The sequence below is a fragment of the Nothobranchius furzeri genome, chromosome 15 (genome assembly GCF_043380555.1).
Source record: "Nothobranchius furzeri strain GRZ-AD chromosome 15, NfurGRZ-RIMD1, whole genome shotgun sequence".
Classification (NCBI taxonomy): domain Eukaryota; kingdom Metazoa; phylum Chordata; class Actinopteri; order Cyprinodontiformes; family Nothobranchiidae; genus Nothobranchius; species Nothobranchius furzeri.
In genome coordinates this window covers 39242877-39260145 of record NC_091755.1, presented here as the reverse complement: position 1 = coordinate 39260145, position 17269 = coordinate 39242877, and the positions used below count along the sequence as shown (strand labels likewise).

Genomic DNA, 17269 nt, shown 5'->3' with positions numbered 1-17269 from the left:
GTTTAGTTAAAATCACCACTGGAAGCCAAACTCTTCTGTAAGGTTTTATTGTGTTCTCTAACGTAGCACTTCACAGGACAGCAGCATGTGGGAACGACCATCGTATCACCAAACCAATGGTTTACATTGAAGCAGTAATGCTCTGAACATTAATTCTTATTTCTACTAGTGTGAATTATTTTAATCTATATCGTTTCAGTTGGTGTGATACCCAATCGGATCTTTTGAGCACACATCACAGACAACACGTCACGAGACATTTTTCCAGTATAAATGTGGAGATTTCTAATCGGACTGAAGGTTACAAACTGGATCACAAACATGAAACCTTAACAGGAAGTTTAAAACAAATTCCTCAAGTACATCCTACTCTACCGCATCACCTCGACACGCTAACATTTAAATATAGGTCAAAGGCCAAAACCTTGGAGTGGACATAGGAAACACATAGAACAGCTTAGATCACTATTAGCTCTCAGAATAAAGTTACAGCAAACACACACGGGATTCAAACGCATCACAAGGCGCAGGCATGAACCATTCAAATACATGTAAAGTTTTAGGTGTTTTTATCAGATCATTAAAGTATAAACGTAGAAATAACAGCAGCATGAGTTTCTCCACAACACTTTTACATGAAGAAGGAGCCGTGAATCAGCCTGAGTGCATTTCATAAACATTTAGTTCCAGTGTTTCCATGTAAACCACAGCAGACACGCTGCACCGCCATCGCTATCCAGGTAGCTGAACGAAAACAGGAGCCGTTAAAAAGAACTATGATTAAAATACCAACTCATGATGGAACTGGTCAGTAACTCTAAATAAAAACGCAAATCCAGGCCTGATCAGAGGAGTCGGTGAGGAGCCGGTCTCCTGACTGGGTTTGGTCAATGCTCCTCACAGGAACGGGGGATATTGGTTGAGTTTTCTCTGGTAAGCAGGAGTGGAGCGTTGAAAAGGCTGCACTCCCAGCTGCAGCTGCTGTTGCTGCTGCTGGTTGCTGTACTGTCCTGGGGTCGGTGCTCCGAGGGCCAGGCTCCCGTTCTTCTGCAGCAGAGCCAGAGAGGAGTATGTGCCACTCGGCCTGCCATGGCGGGAAGAGCCGCCCTGCATCTGGTCCACGGCCTGGGACACAGAGGCCAGGGCAGCCGAGGCCGGATAAGCATACAGGTTCGGCGCAGAGCTGAAGAGGGTGCTCTCATGGAGGCGGTAAGATGAATGTGAGGAGACAGGCGGGGGGTAGGTGGGCTGTCGCCTCAGGGAGCTGCTGCTTCCTGATTGGATGTGGGAGGAAGGAATCACAGACTGCTGCACCTGAGAAGGCAATGACCCAGACACACCATCAGTGGAGTGTATCTTCTGTTAAAGACATGCAAAAGGGATGTTCTTACTTTTCAAAACATGTTTAAATGATTCCAACAGCTCCCCCTGCTGTTTAAGCTCTTACCTGACTCAGGTTGAGAGGCTGAGATTTGCTGGAAGCGGCCCGTTGGTGGCGATCAGTGGTGGATTCTCCTGACTGACTCAATGACTGAGTGGACGCCTTCTTGGACTTTGCAGAGCTGCTCATAATTTGATCTGGCAGTGCTGCAGACATGACAGAGAGATCAAGTGTTGAAAAGGCTATAATAACATAAGAACGAATAAATTCTATTAAACAGTGTAAATGTGGATGTGAGCAGAGCAGAGAACCTGGATCTGGAACCACTGCTGCCCTGTGGGCTGAGTTATCAATAGGCTGAACTTTCACACAGGGCACGATGACGGCCAGAGCCTTGGTGGGCTGGGAGGTTTTGGGGCTCAGGGGGCTGCTGGTGGACGAGTCAGAGTCGTGAGAGTCATGAACCGTCACGCAGCTGATCACGTTGGTTCTCTGACTCGTTCCGGAGCTTCAGAAGGAAATCAGATGATGTCATGCCATAATTATAATACAAGGTTCTGACAATCTGATCAGGGTAAGTTGTCATGGTGACAGAACCAGGTAGACCTAAAACCATGTGATGAACCTGAGGCCACCACTCCAGACTAGGCTCTGGTCTATGAAGGTGGTGAAAGGTGACAGAAGATCTCACCAGGCGACTGAGACCTTGGCTTCGTCCTCCTCCTCCGAGTCGCTGTGGATGGTGATGATACTGACAGCAGGACTTGGTGTGTCGGAGATGATGATTGGCTGAGACTGGTCACCAGGAAAAGACGTGTTCTGAACCACGGTGGAGACAGGATGCACTGATGATGCCAGCCTGTGGGGGAGCGGTGAAAAGGTGAGTCTCGTTTAACATATTTCAAAATGAGAAAATGATATAACGCCTCCCGTGGGAATGGGGGGCTACCTGGCTCTGCTGTCAGCATGGCGCGCCTTCGACCTTTTGCCCTGTTGGGATCTTGCATGAGCCACCCCCGAGCTGTGATTCTGCGTGGCTGTGTGACTGCTGACACCAGAGTCCTGCTGGCTGATGCTGTCATACTGATTGCCATGGCGACCCCTGAGGTAAAGAGGTACCAAACAGAGGTGATTAGAAATCTTGTAACCTTTAAACCCAGCGGAGTCTGAGCAGCCACTAGTTAAAACCAGTAAGTACTCAATGGCTACAAAAGTTCTAATGTTATTTATTTAAAAATACAAATAAATAAAACTGTCTCCCTGGGCTGCCACTTTACCGTGGTGGAGGGGTTTGAGTGTCTCAATGATCCTAGGAGCTATGTTGTCTGAGGCTTTATGCCTCTGGTAGGGTCACCCATGGCAAACAGGTCCTAGGTGAGGGATCAGACAAAGAGCAGCCCAAAGACCTCTTATGATGAATTATATAAATGGAAACCGTGTTCCCTCGCCCAGACGTGGGTCACCGGGGCCCCCCTCTGGAGCCAGGCCTGGAGGTGGGGCATGTTGGCGAGCGCCTGGTGGCCGGGCTTTCACCCATGGAGCCCGGCCGGGCACAGCCCGAAGAGGAAATGTGGGTCCCCCTTCCCATGGGCTCACCACTCGTGGGAGGGGCCAAAGGGGTCAGGTGCAGTGTGTGATGGGTGGTAGTCGAGGGCGGGGACCTTGGCGGTCTGATCCTTCGCTACAGAAGCTGGCTCTTGGCACATGGAATGTCATCTCTCTGATGGTGAAGGAGCCTGAGTTGGTGTGTGAGGTTGAGAGGTTCCGACTAGATATAGTCGGACTCACCTCAACGCATGGCTCTGGCTCTGGAACCAGTTTCACTGAGAGGGGTTGGACTTTCTACCACTCTGGAGTTGCTCCCACTGAGAGGTGCTGAGCAGGGGTGGGCGTACTAGTCACCCCCCATCTTGGTGCCTGTACGTTGGGGTTTACCCCAGTGAATCAGAGGGTAGCTTCCCTCTGCCTACGTGCGGGGGGATGGGTTCTGACTGTGGTCTGTGCTTATGCACCAAACTACAGTTCAGACTACCCACCCTTTTTGGAGACCTTGGAGGGGGTGCTGGAGAGCGCTCCTTCCGGTGACTCCCTCGTTCTGTTGGGGGACTTTAACGCTCACGTGGGCAACAACAGTGAGACCTGGAGAGGTGTGGTTGGGAGGAACGGCCCCCCTGATCTGAATTCGAGTGGTGTTTTGTTTTTGGACTTCTGTGCCAGTCATGGATTGTCCATAATGACACCATGTTCAGACATAAAGGTGTCCATATGTGCTCTTGGCAACAGGAGGATCTGCTGGGAACGTCTGACAGAGTCTCCTGTCAGAAGGAGCTTCAATTCCCACCTCTGACAGAACTTCCAAAATGTTCCGGGGGAGGCGGGGGACATAGAGTGTGAATGGACCCTGTTCCGTGCCTCTATTGTTGAGACTGCCGAGCAGAGCTGTGGTCGCAGGAGCCTGTCGTGGTGGCAACCCCTGAACCCGCTGGTGGACACTGGAGGTTTGGTGATGCTGTCAAGCTGAAGAAAGAGTCCTATCAGGTCCTTTTTGGCCTGTGGGACTCCAAAGGCAGCTGACGGGTACCAGCAGTCCAAGCGGAACGCGACTCAGGTGGTCGCCGAAGCAAAAACCCGGGCATGGGAAGAGTTCGGTGAGACCATGGAGCAAGACTCCCGTTCGGCTTCGAGGAGATTCTGGTCCACCATCCGGCCCCTCAGGGGGGCAGAAAGCGGTGCGCTACCAACACTATCTATAGTGGGGACGGTGTGCTGCTGACCTCTACTCAGGACGTTGTGGATTGGTGGGCAGAATACTTCGAAGACCTCCTCAATCCCACTGACGCGTTTTCCAGTGGGGAAGCAGAGTCTGGGGACTTTGAGTTGGCCCCTCAAATCTCTGGTGCTGAGGTCACTGAGGTGGTTAAAAAGCTCCTCTGTGGCAAGGCTCCAGGGGTGGATGAGATCCTCCCGGAGTTCCTTATGGCTCTGGATGTTGTGGGGCTGCGTTGGCTGACGCGGCTCTGCAATATCGCGTGGACATCAGGGACAGTCCCACTGGACTGGCAGACCGGGGCGGTGGTTCCCTTGTTTAAAAAGGGGGACCGCAGGGTGTGTTCCAACTACAGGGGGATCACACTCCTGAGCCTTCCTGGTAAGGTCTATTCAGAGGTTCTGGAGAGGAGGGTCCGTCGGATTGTTGAACCTCAGATTCAGGAGGAGCAATGTGTTTTCGCCCTGGCCGTGGAACACTGGACCAGCTATATACCCTTAGGGGGGTTCTAGAGGGTGCGTGGGAATTTGCCCAACCAGTCTACATGTGTTTTGTGGATTTGGAGAAGGCGTTTGGTCACGTCCCTCGGGGGGCCCTGTGGGGGGTACTCCGGGAGTATGGGGTACCAGGCCCTCTGATACAGGCTGTTAGGTCCCTGTATGACCGGTGTTAGAGCTTGGTCTGCATTGCCGGCAGTAAGTCGGACTCGTTCCCAGTGAGAGTTGGACTCTGCCAAGGCTGCCCTTTGTCACATATTCTGTTCATAACCTTTATGGACAGGATTTCTAGGCGCAGCCAAGGTGTGGAGGGCATCTGTTTTGGTGACCTGAGGATCAGGTCTCTGCTTTTTGCAGATGATGTGGTCCTGTTGGCTTCATCAGAATGTGATCTTCAGCTTTCGCTGGAGCGGTTCGCAGCCGAGTGTGAAGCAGCTGGGATGAGAATCAGCTCCTCTAAATCTGAGACCATGGTCTTAACTCGGAAAAGGGTAGAATTTCTTCTCTGGGTCAGGGATGAGGTCCTGCCCCAAGTGGACGAGTTTAAGTATCTCGGGGTCTTGTTCACGAGTGAGGGAAAGCTGTAGCGTGAGATCGATAGGCGGATTGGTGCTGCATCTGCAGTGATGCGGGCGTTGTACCGGTCTGTCATGGTGAAGAGAGAGCTGAGTCAGAAGGCGAAGCTCTCGATTTACCGGTCGATCTACATTCCTACACTCACCTATGGTCATGAGGTTTGGGGGTAGTGACCAAAAGAACGAGATCGCGGACACAAGCGGCCAAAATGAGTTTTCTCCAAAGAGTGGCTGGGCTCTCCCTTAGAGATAGGGTGAGAAGCTCGGTCATCCGGGAGGGGCTAGGAGTAGACCCGTTGCTCCTCCACATCGAGAGGAGCCAGTTGAGGTGGCTTGGGCATCTGGTCAAGATGCCTCCTGGATGCCTCCCTGGCGAGGTTTTCCGGAAACGTCCAACAGGGAGGAGGCCTAAAGGTAGACCCAGGACACGGTGGAGGGACTATGTCTCACACCTGGCCAGAGAATGCCTTGAGATTCCCCCGGAGGAGCTGGCCCAAGTGGCTGGGGAGAGGGAAGTCTGGGCCTCTCACCTTAGGCTACTGCCCCCATGACCCAACTCCGGATAAGTGGATAAAAGTGGATGGATGGACAAAAATATTGTAATTGCTTTAGGTTTTACTTTTTCAACCATACATTAAACACTTGATAATTAGAAAGAATCTAAATGCATCAAACATCCTGTGATTGTGGGACTCTTAGGGCCGAAACAGAGTCCTGCCGGGCCGGACCCACCTCCACGCAGAAGCTTGTTGACTGTCGGACACCGGCACGTCCATCGGTGAGTCTGGTACAATGGCCTGGCAAGGGTTCTGGATGGGCATGCCCGGCATCTGTTGCCATGTGGACGGGATGAGGATCTGCTGTGTTCCTGCTGGCCAGCCTGGCTGCACACAAACACACAACAGCCATAAAAAACTAAAACAAGTAAGTGTCAACATCAAAGGGAGATGCGGCAACCACAGTGGACCAACAAAGAACCAGGGTTCTGATTTTTATGGTTTTATGTTAATAAATTTGCAACAACTTCAAAGACACTTTTTTTTCACATTATCATTATGGGATGTTGTGTGTTGAATTTTATGGGCAAAATGAATTTAATCCATTTAGAAATGAGGCTGTAACATAAACAAAAAAGTGGAATAAGTGAAGCGCTATGACTACTTTCCGGAAGCACTGTGAATTATTTTGATAGTTTCACTAAAATCCATCCATAGGTTTGTGAGATAAGTTTCTAGCAAACAACATATTACAGGCAAAAACATTACAGTCCACCTAAAACAATCTCCTGATTCTCAGATGAGCTGGCCATTAACTGGGTCCTACCTGAGCCAGCATACTGGGCTGGATGTGAAGAGATTGGGAGGACTGGTTCTGAGCCACTAAAGGTACTGAGTTGTCCATTCTTACTGGATAACCAGATGGTTTGTTGGTGTTCTGAAGACCTGAGTAAAAAACAAAACAAAGTCAGAACAAAACGAGCATGTTTACGGTGGTTGTTATGGTGTGGTTCCTGACTGAGTTACCCTGGATGGTCGGAGGACAAACGATGAGTGTTTGCTGGAATGGTTCAGTCTGCGCACAGAGCTGGGCCGGTCTGGTTTGCAGAGGAACGCCCTGCTGGGCAAGGCCAGGAATGTTGATGGTGGCCTGCTGGTAGAGGCCCGGCTGGTAGTTCAGTAGTGGGACGTTACTGCTTAGGGACAGGGACTGCCCTCCAGCAGACGTCATCTAAGCAACAACACAGAAGATGAATGAGATCACAAACACCATCATCCACACACACATCTACTGGGCCAGACCAGACCTGATTGTGCTGGTTCAGCTGGCTGCTGAACGTGACCGTTAGGTTGGTAGCTGCACTCGGAGTGCTGTTGCTAGGAAACATGTTTTTTCCATTCTCAAAGGCGCTGCATCTGCGTTTGCATATATCCATGTTTTGGAAGCAAGACTTGACGCTGTTAAATTCAAAGAAAAAGAAAAGAATATCAGACAGGCACGCAGCTGGAAACCTGGAGCTGTACAGCTAGACCGTTTTATCAGTGAACAATCAGATTAGCCTCTGGCGTTACTGTGAGCTGTGAGGGAAGTGAAGCAGGTGTGTCATGGTAACAAAAGGGTGGTTCAGCGTCTTCATGGGCATGATCCGCTTATCAGCGTCGAGCGTCAGCATCTTCTTCAGCAGGTCTATGAACTCCCGTCTGTCAGCTTTCTCCGCCAGGATGTCGGTGCCCTCCAGGTTAGTCATGTTCACCTGCAGGTAGGTCAGAGTTCATCAGACGTCCCACAGCAGAGCAATACAACTCAAAGATCACTGGCATCAAGAAATATTCTATTTCATCCACACCCTTGAAAAAACACATTCTGTTGATATTAGCTCCATGTCTGACTACTACAGCAGCTGTTCTCTGCTTTTATAGCAGCACTGTCTGGATAACAGTGTTGTGACATCTTAAAATCAAGTTATTCTGAAATATACCTGCATCATATCATCCAGACAGTTGAAGATGTATTTTCTTGCTTCCTTTGACTTGATGCCCATCTCTGCCTCATGTTCTGCGGGTGTCTGCAGAGAAATAAAGCCCCATTATAATCTGTGCATAAAGCTAAATTCATTCATTCACTTCCCAAACTCATGTGTCACCTACCTTGAGTCTCCAGAGTGGGTAGCTTGAGTCGGGGCCTCTGTTGAAAAAGCGGCTTGTTTTGGTTCCTGCACTTAGGAGGTACTCTGCTGGGAGGCCCTGGGTCTGGGAAATGTACCGAATCTGCAGAGTAATTAGTGCATGAAAATGTCGAAGATAAAATTTTTATAAGTAAAACTGGAGTCACTGATGTAAAATATTATTATTACTCGTGAATTTGTTTGCTGGATTTACTTTTATTCATCATAGAAATCGACTTTTGTACCTTCTAAAAGAAAAAGATGGAAGAGCACTGAACGACATCTAGATGCACATTTTAGCAGAAGTTCTTTAATGGTGTAAAACAGTCATTTCCACTTGTTTTCAGTTTTTGTGCTAGTTGCTGCCAGCTAGCACATCCCTGGAACAACATCTTGCTTCATTGTGGAGTCCCACATGGATGTATACTCAGTCCTTTACTTCTTCATTTTTTGACAGCCAAATTCAACAAAAAACAGCTCAATGAGAGTACCGGTGGTTCAACAGAGGTGGAATTCTGTAACACTGATGACAAAACATCAAAGCTCACCTGCTCCTGACATCAGGAGACAGATACAATTCCATAGAATCAAGAACCAGCAAGTACAAAAGCAATAAAACTGCTAAACTTTTAATGATGTTCAACTTATCTTTTGCACAAACCCAAAATGAAAAAAAAACAATATTATTTGAATGCATTTTTTAAGTTGACAAATTGATCAATAAAAAGAAAACTTGAGCATTATCTAAAAGAAAAGTAAAACAGGAGTATCAAATGTATAGTCCCCAAAATGTGTACCCATTTATGATTGTGTTCAACTATAACTTTGTGTGCACCATTTGTATCAGACCCATTCAGACCTGCAGTTTCAATTCAAACTCATGGGATATTAAAGACAACCCAGAATTGTCAAACTCTGAAGTCTCTGCTGATGAAAATCTTATCAAAACTAGATTTCCTGTGAGTCAGAGTTTGGCATTTATTGATCAAAAATTCAGTGAATAAAATAATAAATAAAAGTACAAATACTATAGGGTTTAAAGATAGAATTACAATATACGTGTGTTAAATCTGGTCTGAGTACAGAAGCCAACAAATTCTTGACTGTAAGTTCAATTCAGTTTATTTGTAAAGCGCCAAATCCCAACAAGAGTCGTCTCAAGGCACTTCACACAGTAAACATTCCAATACAGGTCAGTTCATTAAGCCAATCAGTAAAAAGTTTGGTTGCATGAAGTCACTGACTAGTGTCAGAGTCTTTACAGCAATCCTCATACTAAGCAAGCATTTAGCGACAGTGGAGAGGAAAACTCCCTTTTAACAGGAAGAAACCTCCAGAGGATCTTGGCTCAGCATAAGCAGCCATCCTCCATGACTCACTGGGGATGGAGAAGACAGAGCACACACACACGCACGCACGCACGCACGCACGCACACACACACACACACACACACACACACACACACACACACACAGAACATATATACCAAGTAGTGTTTCCACTACTAAAGCCTGATTTATGCTTCTCCGTCTGCGTCAGTGCGGAGACACGCAACGCCATTATCCGTCCTTGCGTAGGGCTCCGGCAGGCACGCAAGTACTTACGGAGTCGAGCCCACTTTTTTAAACATCCGTCGAACGAGACGGATTACGCAAGCTTGTGATTGGTCAGGACGCCGCTGTTGTTTACAGCGCCGCCATTGCAAAGAGAGCCGAGGATAACTAGCGGCAGACACGGAGCAGCTTGAAGAATACCTCGCGAAAAAACTCTAAAAACATGAACGTTTAATTCTCCCGTGACTGGAGGAGTGAAAAGATGCGCAGCAAGCGTTTTATTTGTGGACGGAAATGACAGGAAACGTGGGTTTAGAGGTGGCGAGCGCATGAAGCGGTGGGAGGATGAGAGACAAATATGTCCGTGTTAAAAGTCTCTTATATACACAAAAAACACAATATAAACACACGATCTTGGACCGATACATGACAGGATACCACAGAACAGCGCTACGCCCTCTGTTGTCCTGCCGGGCAATTGCTTTGCAACACTCTCCAGGAGACGGAGAAGTATGAGAGCAAAACGCTTCCGTCAATCCGTGCGTGTCTGTCCCTTGCGGAGCTGACGGAGAAGCATGAACCAGGCTTTAGTGTGTTGGAGGTGCAAATGACCTGATCGTACTCTGAGGCACCGGGATACAGAGGCCATCCCAGAAACAGCTCGGCAATGACACATCCCAGGGACCACATGTCGATCGCTTCACAGAAAGGAAGACCCAGAATGATCTCTGGAGCTCTGAAAGTGTGTCAGGGTACATGAAATTACTACGGGACTGAAACAGTTTTTAAGCTCATCATAAGTCTAGACCAGAATCCTCACCTGTAATACCGGGACTGTAGGTAGGTGGAGCAAACTGCTTTGGACACATGGCTAGCAGAGCCAAAATCAATCACCTTCACCCTGTAGGGTTGCCTCAGAGGGTCTACCAGCATGATGTTCTCTGGCTTCAGGTCGGCGTGGATCAGGTCCAGGCTCTTCAGTTTCATCAGCGCAGTGGCAACCTGCTGCAGGATGGGCCTGATGCACTTCAGCAGCAGAGGGCTGAACTTGCTGTGCTTCAGGAAGTCGTAAAGGTTCTGCTCCAGCATCTCAAACACAAGGCACGTGTGGTTCTTGTGCTGGAAACACTCGTACGAGCGGACGAAATTGAACTCATCAGCGTTCTCTGTGCTCAACCTGCTGAGGATGCTCACCTATGGATGAGAGGAATAAGAACGTTTTTAGGAGGGGATAAAATAAACAACAAGCATCTGGATGCTGTTAAGAGAATTTATGTCAATATTCCTCCAAAAATCATTTCACTTAAAAACATTTATTTTCCCTTGATTCACAATTCAGTTTTCTGTATCAGGTCGAACCAAAGATCATCCGACCTTCATTAGGTTCTACAGTTGTTCTTATTTTACCTCCAGAATAAAAAACTACAATTATACCATTTTATTGTTTAAACATCGAAACCTAGGTGTTATGATATTATGCTTATTCGTTTAGCAGATGCTTTTATCCAGAGTTGCCTACCACGCATGTTTTATATCTGTGAGGAAACCGTGCCTCTTGGGTCACTTCCCTGATCTCGGATCTACAGCAACATTTGGCCTGCAGAGTGACTTTTAAGGTCTGGTGTAACAGAATGAAATGACTGTTTTCCACCTAAAAGTCAGTTTCCCCCTCTCCTCTGACACAGAACTAGTCTGCATGAGATATGGCCTCAAGGTCTCATGCATTTGCTCTAAACTGCTTCCTTTCCAGCTCAAGAGAAGAATGAAGAAAGGACTCTCTCCTTTTAATAAATCAAAGAACTCTATTTTAATAAAGCTAATCAAACAAAGTGTTAGTCAATAAGAAGATGTGACCAATCTGTGAAATCAAAATATTAACTAATTCATTATAATCCTATAGAATATAATAAGTAATATAACTTTAAATGTTCCATTAGGACTGATCTCACGTAGTGTCATGAGACGACACGACACATTGCTTCACTGATCCAATCAGAATCTGCCAGATCTGACGGAGGCGGGGTTTTGGTGGTGTTTGGTAAATCTGTCATCTTTTCATTCGACCTTAAACCAAAACATCCGAAGTATAAAACTATGCCCACGTCATCTTTAACGCCAGTTCAAAGCGTTCTAGAGAAGTTGTCGGAGTGGCCAATCCGTAACTTTCCTCTTCAGCCGAAAGAACCAACGACAAGCTGGATAAAATCTGTTGCTGTTCCAACTGCTGCAACGGTTCCTTTCAGAATAAAAGCTGAACCATCGCGACCCAGGTTTGGGTCTCACTAAATGCCAACAAAACCGTCGTGACCCGGAAGTATCTCAAGACTGGTCTGGTCGGCAACCGCTGCTTTTCCTACCGGCTTCGGTCCCATAGAGGGTCAAGCTGGACCTCGACATTCCTGATCTAACGGGGACTTCCACCAGGGTATGTAGGCCGACGAAATGGCGTTGAATGTGTTTATGAATCTCCTAACCAAAGCTTAGAGCGAAGACATCACCTTCATTTCCCACCAGAACTAATCACTTCTTCAGATTTGCTGGTTCTGAGCAACATTCCACATCACACCATTCTCCGTCTCATCCACCTTAGTTACACCATACATGTAGTGTTAAAGTTAGTCTAGTTTAATTTGTTTAGTAATAAATTCTTTAAAATTTTAAAACTTGACTCTCTCCCTTCTGTTGTCTCTGAGTGAACACGAAGCTGTTATCTAATCCCTGCAATAAAAAGTTCCAATCTTCTGGTTAAAATAACCTCACAGATCCATAAGGTTGATTTCATATTTCCTATGGAATCCTACGCCTTATGGCTTATTAAATAACATGTCATTTAAATCATTACACTGGCAAAGCATCATATTCCATGTTTGTGAATAAACTGTCTCATCGTAGAGAAACTAAAGCATTTCAGCTGTTAACACTACTTCATTTATTTTTTTTTCAGCACAACATACCCACCTCAATTTGGCCTTGTCGAGCATAGGAGGGATGGTTCTTCAAGATTTTAATTGCTACTATCTCATTTGTGCCTCTCTTCCAGCATTTTGCCACCTGCCCGAATGTGCCGCGTCCCAGAAACTCCAGCACCTCGTAGCTGTTAGACATGGAGCACAGAATCTCGTGCTGGACCAGCTGATAGTCCCCCTCACTGTGGGAATTGCTGCTCTTAGTGGTGGAGGCAGAGTGTGCTATGGACCGAGCTGTAGTGGTTCCCCCTCCACCTCCGGTGCGGTTCGACACCACGGGGGCCGAGAGCTCCTCCAGGATCTGGACGCTGTCACTGCTGTCCACCTCCTCGCTCTTCCTCTTCAGGCTGTACTGCTTCGGGTAGAGCTCGCAGGGCTGTGAGGAGGACTCTGCATCCTTGATGCGCCGGCTAGAGGAAGTGGAGGAGGCAGAGGAAGTGGAGGAAGAAGGTGCATGGAGGGTCCCTGTGCTGTCTGCGGCTCGCACCACAGTTTGCTCTCTGGAGCCAGCCGTGGGAGGGTGCATCTGGTTGGAGTGGTACACTGGGTCAAAATTAGAGCCAGAGGTGGAGGATCCAGCTGCTTGGGAGGAGCTATGCTGATAGTAGCCGCTGTCCGCCAACTGATGGGACACATCCCAGGCAGGGTGCTCCACTTTGAGCCTTTTTGTGCGAGAGTAGGCACTGGAGGTTACAGAGGGGGAGGAGAACACCTGGAGCTGCGACGCCATGTCTGTGGGTGAGAGTAGGTGTGACTGACTGGGACTAAAAAGACCAATACGTTGGTAATTCTGTATGCATGACATTGCTAAGATGTAGGTTTCAGTTTAAATGTCAGCTTCTATTGTAAAACACTGATGAATATAGTTTCATAAACATACAGTGAAATGATACAATACCCTGCCAAAAAACAAGTTGCCACCAAAAAACGAAGGGTGACACACTCTAATATTTCATTGGACCACCGTTAGCTTTGATTAACACACACATTCACTGTAGCATTGCTTCAATAAGCTTCTGCAACGTCACCAGATTTATTTCCATCCAGTGTTGCATTAATGTCTCACCAAGATCTTGCATTGATGATGGTAGAGTCTGACAACTGCACACAGCTTTCTCCAGCACACCCCAAAGATTCTCACTGGTCTGGACTCTGTGGTGGCCAATCCATGTGTGAAAATGATGTCTCTTGCTCCCTGAACCACTCTTTCACTATTTGAGCCTGATGAATCCTGGCATTGTCATCTTGGAAAATGCACGTGCCATCAGGGAAGACGGAATAACCTGGTCATTCAGGATATTCAGGTAGTCACCTGACCTCATTCTTGGAGCACATCCTGTTGCTGAACATAGACCTGACCAACTGCAGCAAGCCCAGATCATAGCACTGCCCCCACAGGCTTGTACAGTAGGCATGATGGGTGCATCACTTCATCTGCCTCTCTTCTATGTTTTCTCTGGGGTTGGATAACTTGTTGCCAGGTGAAAAATAATTGTCCGTGCAGTAATTATCCAATAGGAGGCTTCTAGCAGTTTGCTTAGTTAAGTCTAGGTGGTGATTTTTTTTTTTTTTTTTTGGTCCAGGCAGTGCATAAAGGACTCTGGTCTTGTTGGATCTCAGTGCTGATTTTGACACAGTCTATCATAATATTCTCTTAGAAAGACTCGGATGTGTCGTAGGGATCAAATGAACAGCGCTAGGCTCATATCTGTCTGAATTCGGCTTGTTCGTGTAAACAAGAAATCTCATGTCCAGACCAGACTTGGAGAGACTCATTCATGCTTTTATTTCTAGTCAGCTGGACTACTGCAATGGTCTCCTTACTGGTCTTCCCAAAAAAGCTGTGAAGTAACCGCAGCTTCTTCAGAACGCTGCTGCTAGAGTCTTAACAAGAACTAACAGAACGGAGCACATCACTCCTGTTCTTAGATCTCTACACTGGTTACCAGTAAACCACAGAATATATTTCAAAGTGCTACTACTAGTTTATAAATCACTCAATGGCATGGGACCAAACTACATGTAAGACCTAATTCCTGTATATACACCCAATAGAGCTCTGAGATCCTTAGGAAACAATCAGCTAGTAGAACCTCGGGTCAGAAGCAAACAGAGCGAAGATGCTTTTAGCTACTATGCTGCTCACATTTGGAATCAGCTCTCCTTGGACCGCAGATCTGCCCCAACTCTAGTGTTGTTTAAAGCAAAACCTAAAACCCCAATGCACTCATCAGCCTTTGAATGAATTGTTTCTTATGCTGCATCGTCTCCACAGTAATCTGTGATGTAATTGCTCAACCTTAGTTCTGTCTTATCCTTTCAGCTCTAAATAATAATTTTATCTGTGTATTTTTTTATTTGCGTTCTCGTTGTTGTTGTTGTTGTTGTTGTTGTGCCATTTAATGCTAATTGTAAAGCACATTGAATTGCCCTGTGTTTGAAATGTGCGATATAAATAAAGCTGCCTTGCCTTACATTTATCCAAAAATCCTGATGAATACAGTACGTTCTGGATGACTCTAAACTTTCTGCTCTTAGATCCAGACATGAAGGAAATCTTTGGACTAGAACGTCTGAAAAGAAAACTGCTTAATCAATCACCTGATCTGAACAGCAGTACATTACTATCTCACAACAAAGTAAACAACCTTGGTGTTATCTTTGACCTGGACATGTAATTCAAAACCCACATTAATCGGGTTTGTAGGATTTCTGTCTCCAACCACCGGAATATTGCTGAGTATGTTCTGCTGGAGGCGTCTTCCTGCTAAAGAGGTGTTTATCCTCTCCACTGTTGCTACATGCTTGCTTAGTACTGTATGAGGGATTGTTGCTGAAAATATATCACAGGTGAGGTCAATTAATGCTAACAAAGGAGACACCAGAGACCCAGGAGGCTAGAGGAGCAGATCATGTGTTGTAGGTTAAATTGGGATGTTTGCTTTGTATAGCGCCTCGAGATAAATTGTGTTGTGAATTGGCGCAATATAAATGAACTGAACAAGATTAATTTTAGTTTGAATTAATTATGGGGTGTTTGTATTCAAGAGCCCCAGTGCTCAACCTTCTCATTTGTTTGTCTCACCACTACAGAGGCCCAGAAGGAACAAACCAAACACAAGTATTTCATTATAATCTGTCTCTCTTACAGGTTATTACGTGATTAATAAAGATCATTAGTGTTAGAATATCAGTCATTATGCTGAAAGTTCATTAAATGAAAGTCAAAACCTCAATAAAATCCAAATGTAATGGTTTTGAACTTAAAGGTGCATTATGTAGAAATGAAGTAAAGTGGCATCCTGTGGTAAAATTTGGTTACTGCAACCACTTTAAACAACTTTTGCCCGCTGTCATCAAATTACAAATGTCTGCGCTGCAGTATTAGCTCTCAGGAGACACGGCTACCCCACACTCACTGATGGTAAGCAGTAGTTACGTCCCTACTTCCTTTGTTTTGAAAGGAGAAAAACTGACAACCCCCACAGCCAGCTGGATATGAAATATGTTTCAGTATAACCTTCCTTCCAAAATGACTGAAACATTAGACTCTTATGGGATTTTCTCACAGTAAAATTCTCACTATATCCTTACATATTGCACCTTTAAATTGCAGTCTCTCTGTGTTTTATTATGCTATTAATGTGTCGTAAACGTATTTATTGATCTGAAAATATTTTTGCGCTCATGCAAAGCAAACAAGATTATAAAAGTATAAAGGTTTAACACCAATAGTTATTCAGATTCTCCGGCGTGTTAAATTACAGCACCGAAACCTGCCTTCACAAAGTAGTTAAATGTCCAAAAACAGAAATTGTACATTTGCAGTTGCAGAAAAAAAAACTGAAAATCTTCATATAATTCATCAACTTCATATATAAAATAGAATCCTAATTATAAACAACAAAGTGGGGCTGTCCTACACATCCAGTGTCCTAAATGCTGAAGAAAACAACGCATTTCAGGTACCAGAGCTGTTTCTCAGTAAGCACACACATGTCTGAATTACCTGGAAATGAGGATGGCAGAACACGGTCACCTGTCTCACATTAAGGTCTCCTCACCATCTTCATGCCGGAGTGGTGCAGCAGTGGATCAGCTGAGCTCTTCAGACCTCCAGCATCAGCAGCTGTCTGCAGCGCTGGATGGATGGAAGCTAACTCAGCTAACAACCAGCTGGCTAGCTCAGCACCCGGGTCATGTCTGGCTGCGGTCCGGTCCGCTGCGGCAGCGCGCGTCAAGCGAGCTGAATATGCACATCGGCTCTGGAAATGTCAAATGCCATGAAGATTAGCAGGGACGCACGAAGAGAGCTCCATCCTCCGCTGGCCCTGCTTCCTCTCTCTGCTCCTGATGCGCGAGACGTGCTGGTGTTGTGTCGAGATGCGTTACCCCGCAGTTATTAGTACCCTCGTCAAAATCGCTCACTTCACACTTGAAATTTAGCTTTTTTAACACTTTTGTTCTTAGGAAAAGCACTGAAATTAAAATAAGAAAAACCCATCTATCTTTGGCCACTTTAGTTAGTTATAGTATAAAGGAGGGTCTGGTTAAAGCTAGCTCTTTCCAGGTGAGGCGGCTATCAATATGGTGTATCGGTTAGAATACAGGATGAGGCTAGATGCGTCCTTTCATGTAGATCCAAATCTTTAATCTTGGTTGATGATCATCGTTAACAGCACTGACAACAGTTTTCTTGCATTAACATAATGCTGTCAACATCAACATGACTTGCAGGAGAACGAAGGAACACTCGTCTCACACCCACCAAAAAGGAAAAAAAAAAAAAAAAAAAGGAAAATTCTAGCGCTGGAAGTGAGCTCACTCTGAAAGGCTCTTCAAAATAAAAGCATGTCACTTCCTGAAT

General features: G+C 46.2%; 1 protein-coding gene across 2 annotated transcripts; it reads right to left on the bottom strand.

Moving 5' to 3' along the window:
- Positions 1–762: 762 nt before the first annotated feature.
- hipk1a (homeodomain interacting protein kinase 1a) lies at positions 763–16589 on the bottom strand. 2 transcript variants are annotated; one of them, XM_054744576.2, is made up of 16 exons: positions 16412–16589; positions 12395–13134; positions 10257–10630; positions 10049–10172; positions 7866–7985; positions 7697–7783; positions 7290–7471; positions 7025–7175; positions 6744–6948; positions 6544–6662; positions 5953–6104; positions 2331–2483; positions 2073–2240; positions 1693–1889; positions 1448–1587; positions 763–1359 (listed from the first exon to the last, which is right to left on the bottom strand). In XM_054744576.2, exons 2-16 carry the CDS (start codon positions 13130–13132, stop codon positions 898–900), a joined length of 3372 nt encoding a protein of 1123 aa, XP_054600551.1. In that variant the 5' UTR covers positions 13133–13134; positions 16412–16589; the 3' UTR covers positions 763–897. The 2 variants fall into 2 exon arrangements, with proteins under 2 accessions (XP_054600551.1, XP_015798693.1); XM_015943207.3 differs by having other exon boundaries at positions 763–1314.
- Positions 16590–17269: the final 680 nt, after the last annotated feature.